Genomic DNA, 9524 nt, shown 5'->3' with positions numbered 1-9524 from the left:
TTACGTAAACCTGGCAAACAGATCGTGTTTGTCATTCTTAATGTCTTGATTTGGCAAACAATATCTTATAATATTCTTAACAGTGATCTCATAAAGACTCAGCTCATTAACGTATTGACCCAAACTTATTATTTCCGTATCTTGATGGAGTTAATGGGTCGTATAAGAAATAAACAAGAGTTTACCTATAAGAAATGAGAATTAAAATCATTTTTACTTTTAGTTTACTCGCATTTACCTAAATATGAGAATTATCTAACTTTATCTTGCGTTTATCTAAAATATGAGAATCATTTGAAGCATGGGTTATTCACGTCTACCTGAAATATGAGAATCATTGGACCAAAAAGTATGTATATTTCGATCCATCCTTATTATGTAATATAAATTGGAGATTTTTCATGGTTAGAAGTATGAGATATTTAGGGCCGGTTTGGTACTTTATTTGAATCCCAATTTTTAAGTTTTAGACCTTAAAAACCTGTTTAGTATGACTATTTTCAAAAACTAAACTCAAGACAAACTAAAAAATATAGTCTATTCTCTAAAAACATAAAAATGAGTTTTTAGAGCTCTTAAACTTACTTTTTTTTTTCCTCTCCCTCTCTCTCTCTCCTTTTCTTCTTTCTCTCTCCTCCTTTTTTTTTTTTTTTTTTTTTTACATTTTTCATCTCTCCTCAAATCCGTTATCTTCATTCTCTTGGTTCTTTCTCTCACTCCTCTTACTCTCTATCTCATCTGATCCTCTCTTCTTTCTACCTCTCATGCGACCCCCTCTTTTTAGATTTTTTGTCAAGTTTAAGTCGTAAGATTTAAAAATTTTAAATATCAAACCAATCAAGTTTTTTAGTTTTAAAGAAAATTGTTTTCAAGAAATATTTTGATAAATAATAAAAAAATTCAAATATAATACCAAACAAACTCTTAGTGTTTTAACAATTTTTGTTTAAAATCCAAAAAATAAAAGAATTTAACAGTCAAAACCCAGAATATCCAATATTCAAAGCACAAATTTCTTTATAAATTGATACAAAAAGTTGAGAATGTGTTTGTCGCGTAGGGGTCTTAAGATTTGCATAGACTTTTTGAATCCTAAATTGATACGTAATGATCAATCCTAATAAATAGCCACAATTCATGCAACTTCCAATATTGGATTCTAAAGCAAGGGCAATTTCGTTAATTCCCATTAGCATTAAGAAACCCTAATGCCGCACAAATCTCGCTATAAAAACAACTTTTAACCTAACCTTTCTTTTGGTCATTCTTTGAAGAGAGGTTTCTCTTGGAGGATTAGGTTTTCTTGGCTATTGGAATCTCAAGCTTTTGATTTGTAATCAGTTTCAACAATTGGTGTTTTCAAGAAGAATTTGATTTGAAATCTGATTGATTCATGGTGGATGGTTAAGAGAAGCGTTGGCACAACGACTACAAATTAGTTTCAACAATTGGTGTTTTCATGAAGAAACTAGTTTCAAGATATGATTGATTCATCTTAGTGATTGTTAAGAAAGCGTTTGTCCAAGGATTGCTTGAAACATGATCAATTTGTTATGGAGCGCATGAGATCTTCAAAAGCCTGGAAAGATAGTTTCATGGTTTCTATTCCTGGGTCGCAAGTAATTATGGGTAAGGAAGGAAGCAAATTCACCTGCACAATCTTTTAATCTTTATTCATAGTTTACTATTATTAATTCTATTTGGTTTATGATTTATTATTTTATTTTATTTTTTAGAAAAGAATTTTTTTTTTTTTCCAATAAGTGAATTAGATCTTTTCCGGATCTTCTCACTTGGGATCCGAGGAATCAATTAATATCAACCGTTCATCAAAGATCATGTGGCCACAATTGAATGCTTTTTATATTTTCAAAAGTAAGGCAACCTCGTTTTGTGTGAAAAATATAAAAAAGAAAACAATTGTAGATGCACGATCTTTGATAAACAGTTGTTATTAATTGATCTACGGGATCCCCAGTAAGGGAATCGGAAGAGAATCTAATTTCTTAAATACACGCCCATTAAGAGGGATTGCTAGCCGTTAAACTTCAACTTAGACCTTGATCTTGGGAAAAGAACGATCATTACCAACTCAATCAACCCTTGTTGGCTTCAAAGTTTAGGTATTTCAACAAATACTATGTTTCTTTCTCTATTACTCAACAATATTTTATGGGAATTGTTATAGAATGAGATTTTTGGAGAGCCAGTAACACTTCTCTATTTTATTTAGGTGTGTGATATCAATACACCCTATTTTACTTCTCACACACCTTTTAATTTTCGGTCGTTGGATCGGATGAATTGAAGAAGATCAACAGATAGAAATTATCAAGGGATGTGTGAGAAGTAAAATGGGGTGTGTGGATAGCACATCCCTTTATTTATATGAGCATGACTTAGTCGTCAATTCTTATATGATTTAATGATATTTTTCTCTTCTGACTTTTGTAAATGACGAATTCGATATAAATTTATTATGGATGACTCATTGTATAGTTTTGCTCAAATCTATCAATGTAGTGTAAATATATAATGGTTTCTAAGAAGTACAAAAGAGTTGGATCTTGACTTACCAACACCATGACGGTATTATGCAGAGGAATTCTTAGATATGGTTGTCCACATGGTTTGCTTGCGGACATTAGAAGTTTTAATTTGTGACGGTATCTCAAACTAATAGTATAATGTTATACGATGTTCAGTGTTTTAAGTTTTAACTCTACTTCGCAGGTAGGTTGCTTTAAGTGTAAACATGTGTGCACGTGAACATTGCCCAGTATTGTTAGTAATCAATACGTAACAGATTTATGCGTTATTCGTTTATACATTCATGCTTTTGTGATTCCAAGATGCAATACTCTGTAACTGAGAAGCTTGATATTATTTGCGCCTACCAACAATATGTCAGCAGGGTATCTGCAAGAAAACACTTTGATGCTCAAGTAAGTGTCTTCATTTCATAAATGACACTATATATATATATATATATATATATATATATATATATATATATATATATATATATATATATATATATATATGTACATACATACATATATATATATATATATATGTATATAGTTTAGATGTTGCTTACGTTAAAGAGAGATTTTGGAGAAGGCATTGGGTCGGAGTCGGACGGTTGGACCACATTACCCGCCCAACTACTCACAAAGTCCGACCTCATGATCCGAGTCTTTCCCGCAATTTTATATCGAAGGAAAGACACAGGTTCATCAAGGGCTTTAAATAAGTAGAGTAGTAATATCGCTTGTAACAAAAACATCATTGGCTTCAATTTATTTGGAGTGCAAAGAGAACTCCGATCCAAAAAAATTGTTTCTACTTACAAAAATGGTGCTCAGCAGATAATTAACAGAAGCCAATATCAGTATTATTATAACAAAATTCTACTGCACAGTTGAAAGGTTGGTTGGGGTAGCTCCAAAATGCTCAAACTTCAGTTCATTCCAAAGCCTTCAAATCTCGAGTTGATACCAAGGCTTCCAACTCTTGAATCGATACTAAGGATTCCAAATCTTTAACAGCTTGATCGACTGCGTAAAGTATCATTTTCTTTATCTGTTACACCAGAGAAAGATAAGTCAGGAGAAGAAATAAAGCATCGCTTAGGGGTAAACTAAGTGGTTTACCTCCAGTTTGTCTTCTCTGGCTCTGTGGTTCTTCGGAAGTTGTCTGAACTCCTCAGTTAAACGGAGGCACTCATGGACATTTTCAGGAGATACGAAGTCTACTGCTACTTTCATGCAGGACTGCAGGTTGGAAAACATTTTAATTCAGAGTTATACAAGTGAAACTATTTGGAAAGAGGAATCGTGAAGAAAAGAAAAGAAATGGGACCTTGAGATTCCTGACTTGGTGTGGGCATCCGGCTGGAATAAATACTGCCTCTCCGAGTCGTTGTACAAAAGTCCATGGTTCGACACCTAAATGGGAAACAAGCGTGTCAGTTAACAATCCAAAGGTATAAGGTCCATCAACAGATCCTTGACTTCTTACATACCAAATTCCTCCTTCAGCCTCTGTTTGTGCTCCAACGTTAAATAAAAAGATTGGTCATGAATTGGATGAATGACCTGACCCAAAAAACACATCAGCACCCTTGGAGCACATTTCGGCTAAAGAAAAACTGAAGAAAGGATAAGTACCTTTTCAACTAGTGAACAATAGGTGTGCCTAAATTCTTTAGAATGCTTCATCAGATAAGCCTCTAACTTAGGAACGTCCTCCCTGCGGAAGATGTCCCACAAAGCACCACCCGTTTCCTCGGTTTCTTCATTAGAGGAAGAACAAGACAGCTCATCTAGTTCATCTTTTCGAACTTTCAATTCTCCATTAGTTTCAGATGGGCGATTGCTTTCTGTGATTTCTCTGTCCTCCGTCTTTCCGCCAGACTGTCCAGCATGATCCTTGTGAGAATTCTCCCAATCCATAAGTTCTCTTTCATCTTGCACCCTATGCAACCTTTTCAACCCAGAAATTGCAGTCTGCTGCTCATTACTTAAATTCACTTCAGCGGTATGTGTCAAAATATTCACCTACAGAAGTTCATGTGAAAAATATACACCTAGTTTGTCAGGTCAACTGCTATAAAAATTTCGAATGCATAATATTTGTTCAATGAACTATGTGAAATATAGATCAGGTTCCAAGTTTTGAAGTCATACCGCATCAGACATATCACAATGGAGCTTAGTTACGGAGTCTCCTCTTCCAAGCTCTTCCAGAAAACCATAAGCAATATATGTTTTTGGACCCATGTCTGGTTTCAAGACACCTGGTGGCAACTTAACAGCAAGGTTAAGGATACCAGCTCTAGGATCTGTGTACTCTCGAAATGGCAAGGCACTGATAAATTCATCACAATGACGCGGTAAAAGATCCTCGAACTTATCAGAGGGCGGCCAATCCTTAAGCTTAAGCATCTCTGGCCACCAGTTTTTGTACATTCTCCCTTCAGTGTATCCTTTAAAAAACTCACAAGTGTTGATTTCCACCTGCAGAAGTTCACAAATAAGCAATAGATGCGCAATATGGGCAGAAAAAACAAATTGAAGAGGAATGAAAAACTTCAGACAAAAGAGTGTGAGAAGGGGGAGAGAGAGAGGACTCTTAAAACAAAATTGGTGCTGTAATAGTAAAGCTGTGACTTAATGTGCCAAATGAATGACTGTAAAAATATAGGAAAAAAATATTGAACCAACACATGACATTATTACAAACCAAACAAGTGGATTTGAAACAAATTTATAGATCTAGCACCCAAAAAAATTATGATTTGCTAGAAGTTAAAAGAGCGCCTAGAGTAATAACTGGTGGTAAAAGAACCACACCTCACAACCAGCCAGGCAATCGATGGTCTTTACTTCTGAATATTGTGTACTAGCTGCATCTCTATTTTCACTTAAAGCACGCCACATTACCATTGGCTCCCAGCTCAAACCATTTGCCTGTTCGAGCACATTTTTAACAATAACTGGTTCACCATTCACCCAATGTTCTCTGAAGTGCAAAAGCTCTTCTTCTTTCATAGTGTCCTTTGAATCAGGGTAAAACAAGAAGTTGTCACAAGAACCTTCTCTAGAAGCTGCTTTTCGTAACATATCCCTTCCTGTTTCACAATCATGCTTGAAAGTAGAACGCTCTTTTTGGAAAATCTCTAATAAATATTTTGCTTTTACTTCTAAATTTGAGATCCAGCAGCCCAGAAGGATGCGCTTGAGATCCAATACGCACTCACCACAGCCACCCATTTCTTTCGGAGCACAACTAACAGTAGCATCACCATTTGCCTTCCACTCAATCAAAGGCTCAATATGGTCCTCTGAATTTTCTAAGGGACAACAATCAGGTACTGGTTCTCCACCATGCATATAATCATAACCCCTACTCCTATACTGAAATTTCACTTCTCCACGGTCTAAAAGGCTTCCTTGGCGAATTTCTCGGCAACAACTTAGACAAAGTTCATACGAACATTTTGAGCAGCTTCGGTGTAGATCAATGATTGAAGTTGCACAGTGGTTGCTGTTCCAAGCATACAAAGTAATATTTAGACAGTGACAAAATAAATCATATAATATTCCCTTCAACTAAAGTAGAGATGCTTACCAATAGACACGCTCATCATTAAAACAGAGAGCCTGTGGTACTTCAACTTTGGAAGGTGAAAGTCCTGAAGGTCAGTTTTTGTTAGAAGTGTCTTAAAGTTCAAAACAAACTGAAGCCAATGCCAAAAATATTTTACCTCGAAGATTAGCTTCAATCTCTATCTCCTGAGCTTGTTCTTGAGAAATTTTCTTCAGAAATGGAAGCAAGTTGGAAACTAAATGCTCCAGGTGCTGAGCCTTTTTGCGTTTATCGACATCCCTCTCTGGTATCTGCAGTTCCAAGAAAATAAAGAAGAAACCCGAATATTAGCATAGTTTTCTACAGAGGGAGCAATTTGTAGAAAAACACTCAGTAATAATAGGAAAACAAACCTTAATCACACCAGCTGAGTGCAGGCATGCATTACAGTTGCAATTATGGCGGCAAAATGGGCAAAGTTCCTTGACTTCCTCTACTTCCATGTGAGGATACCTGCATGAACAACATAAACAAATCATGATAAACGCAAACTAAAATTTTCAAATTTAAAAAGTAACCGCATCTGTATAAATTATATACCATTGCCTGATACAGCGGATGCAATAGGAGTTCATTTTACACTTGGAGCAGGACAAAATGGTTTTCTTCTCCTCTTTCATACACTGATGACACTTCAAATAAACTTCTTCATTATCCAGCTTTAAGAAGAAACATAAATCTTTCAGTCAGACAAACCTTATTTTCTTAGATAAAAAATAAAATACAGCTGTAGAGGAGATGAATAATACCTTCATATATATTGGCAATGATCCCAGCGAAGTCGGTGGTGAAGAAGAGGAGGTATTGCAAGCTGCATTATTTGATTCATATTTTACTGCTTCATCCTTTAAGGAACTTCTTCCTATCACTTCACAATCAACTCTTCCCCTTTTGCGTGCTTGTGCCTTAACAAGAAACAGAATTTCCCCATCAAACTCATCTTCAGAACTCTCTACCACTTTTGAGGAGCGTCGCTTTTTCGAAATCCTTTTTCCATTCTCTGGAGTAAGCCGTCTCTTCTTAGACTCTGTTCCTGTCAGTGATGACAATTCCTTGTGCTTTTCATCCTCTTCTGATTTGCCGCCTCCCTTTTCATGATGAAGGAAATTGGAACGTCTTCTCTTATGTACTCTAGTACCTTTATTGTTGTACCTCTCCAGCCGCCCTTGTTCCACTATCAAAACTTCCATTCCCACTTCCAATAGGACAGGACAGAATCTTAGGATAACTAGTAACGTAGTAGCATTTACAGGTTCAAATAATCCATTCGTGTTCTCTTACAATGAAAAAACCAAAATGTGCATCATAAAGATTGAATTTTTTATATGGACAAACAATGCCAATTGCACACATCAAACAACAGCCATCATTCGCGGGATTTGATCTTCGACGAAACAATCATATTGAATTGAATAGCAACCAACCATCCATACAACATTGTATTTGAATCAAATTCCAATCCGTTCTGAGATTTCTACATTCTGTTTTGAGTCAGTGCAGAACAAACGCCACAGTTGACTGTGATCATTACTGTAAAATTTATTTTCCATGAAAACAAACAGATTGAAATTTAATACCAAGCATACAACAATGTATTTGAATTAAATTCCAATCCGTTTTGACAAATTCTAAAACTGTTCTGAGTCAATGCAAAACAAACACCTTAGTTGACTTAAGTCAACCGACCCACAATCCGGCTTCATGCATAAAATCCCTTAATAAATCCAAACCCAAAAACCCTTAATCCAATCCCATCCCCATAAAATCATACAATGCAGTCCCACCCAAAAAACCAATTTTCCCCTTTTTTTTCCCTGCTTTAAGCGCCAAAATTCATAAAACAAAGAACCAAAATTTCAGCAAAGAACGAGAATTCGAATAAAAGGGCAGGTAGAAACGAAAGAATTCAAATGGGACTGACCTAAAAATTACTGAAAAATCCAGAAAGCCAAACAATCAGCTGGGAATTTGGTTTTTCAGAGGCGTTGTTGCACTTGCATGTTGATCGATTTCTTGAAGCTATCGAATTTTCTGAATTCTGGGTCCGAAAACGATTTCTGGGAATTTCGGGGGCGAAGGGAATGGAGATTGCGAGGGAGGAGATCAGAGAAACGAAAACTGAGAAACGAGAGAGAGAGAGAGGGGGTCCGGAAGGTGGATAATTTTGAGGAAGGGGTATTTATAGGGAGCGTTTTCTTTGAGGAGGACTAGGAAACAGGATTTGTCCCCTTGGATTTGGAAAGTTGTTTGACCCACCGTACTTAAGTCATGCATCTTTTCTGTGAGCGTGGTTTGGGCCTAATTTAGTACATATCATCTGGCCCAATTCTGTATTTGTGAAGTCAAAATCACCCGCTATAGAAATGTTAAAGGAGGTTTTTTTTTTTAAGTGAAATTTTCTGTCGCCTCATAATTTAACGTTAATTTCAGTGTTAAATATTATAAAATATTATGTAAAAAAACATGAGGTGATAAAGAGTTTCACTTTTGAGAGAGTCTCCTTAGCATTTCTTCCCATCGTAAATGTGATCCGTGGCCACTTTATAGTGGTATAGCACGTAGAAATCATGAGATTTTGCATTTGTATGAATTAATATTTTTTTATGAAAATGATATTCCAATTTAATATAAAAAAAAATAAAAAAGAGAAGAATTGATTACGTAAGCATAGTTAAAAAAAAAAAAAAACTTTAAGTGTACTTTAAGAATTGATTACGTAAGAAATGATATTTTTTAAGTACCTTGAAATTGCCCTAATTAAAAGTTTTTTTACATGGACATTTTATACTGCATTTATATTTTAAGTGTACTTTATATTTTGACATTTTTAATCGTTAAATCTTTCATAAAAAATACAACAACCTAGCTTTACCAATTAAAAATCCAAAAATACGGGTACATTTTTACTCACCATCTCAAATAGTGGTAATGCTCACTACCCATTTTAACTCATCAAACAGTGATAAATAGGGTGATGAACATCACCATATAAAAGTTTACGGTAATCTCATCCTTAGTTGCTGAATCTAATGAGGGTTTCAATCCGACGGATCAACCGTAATTTTAAAGTGAAACGAAAGAAATGATGAATGAGAACTTCTACTCTAAGACCATCTCAAATGGTTGGGCTAAAAGCCAAAGTTTTTAGCCCGGAAAATTTAGCTTTTAGCCCAAAAACAACTTTTCTACTCTAACCGTTTTAGCCTAAAATTTTAGCCGGGAATTATTAAAGAATGAACTTAGCCTATTTTTTTTGTTAAATTAAATTTTTAAAAAAAATATATATATATATATATATGTAGACTATCGTAAATTAATTTTATGAACATTTTAATCTAAAAAAAATTAAATTCCAATAAATATTGGGTGGA

General features: G+C 35.0%; 1 protein-coding gene and 1 long non-coding RNA gene across 4 annotated transcripts; one reads left to right on the top strand and one right to left on the bottom strand.

Annotated features, from left to right (window-relative positions):
* The first annotated feature begins 1250 nt into the window (after positions 1-1250).
* On the top strand, positions 1251-2945 carry LOC148696516 (uncharacterized). The gene is made up of 2 exons (XR_015962189.1): positions 1251-1629; positions 2734-2945. It is a non-coding gene; the product is annotated as an uncharacterized LOC148696516 (long non-coding RNA).
* A 329-nt stretch (positions 2946-3274) lies between these two features.
* On the bottom strand, positions 3275-8390 carry LOC137725563 (lysine-specific demethylase JMJ26). 3 transcript variants are annotated; one of them, XM_068464289.2, is made up of 13 exons: positions 8075-8390; positions 6903-7348; positions 6694-6812; positions 6507-6606; positions 6272-6404; positions 6136-6199; positions 5358-6051; positions 4692-5021; positions 4173-4562; positions 4028-4100; positions 3865-3950; positions 3657-3776; positions 3275-3585 (listed from the first exon to the last, which is right to left on the bottom strand). In XM_068464289.2, exons 2-13 carry the CDS (start codon positions 7341-7343, stop codon positions 3469-3471), a joined length of 2667 nt encoding a protein of 888 aa, XP_068320390.2. In that variant the 5' UTR covers positions 7344-7348; positions 8075-8390; the 3' UTR covers positions 3275-3468. The 3 variants fall into 3 exon arrangements, 2 of the variants coding, with proteins under 2 accessions (XP_068320390.2, XP_088549691.1); XM_088693565.1 differs by having other exon boundaries at positions 6903-7683; positions 8075-8287; XR_015962188.1 differs by lacking the exon at positions 4028-4100 and having other exon boundaries at positions 3494-3585; positions 8075-8215.
* Between the last annotated feature and the right edge of the window lie 1134 nt (positions 8391-9524).

This window comes from Pyrus communis, chromosome 5, assembly GCF_041283825.1.
Source record: "Pyrus communis isolate YQ-2024b chromosome 5, ASM4128382v1, whole genome shotgun sequence".
Lineage (NCBI taxonomy): Eukaryota > Viridiplantae > Streptophyta > Magnoliopsida > Rosales > Rosaceae > Pyrus > Pyrus communis.
Note: the sequence above shows the minus strand (reverse complement) of the source record. Positions and strands in the feature narration are given on the sequence as shown.

Excerpts from the sequence above, each read along its gene's own strand:
- LOC137725563 (XM_068464289.2), bottom strand. The coding sequence starts at position 7,343 with ATGGAAGTTTTGATAGTGGAACAAGGGCGGCTGGAGAGGTACAACAAT. Across the intron at positions 6,405-6,506 it reads ACTCAGCTGGTGTGATTAAG|ATACCAGAGAGGGATGTCGA; the intron begins GTTTGTTTTCCT and ends TTGGAACTGCAG. Across the intron at positions 6,200-6,271 it reads GATTGAAGCTAATCTTCGAG|GACTTTCACCTTCCAAAGTT; the intron begins GTAAAATATTTT and ends ACTGACCTTCAG.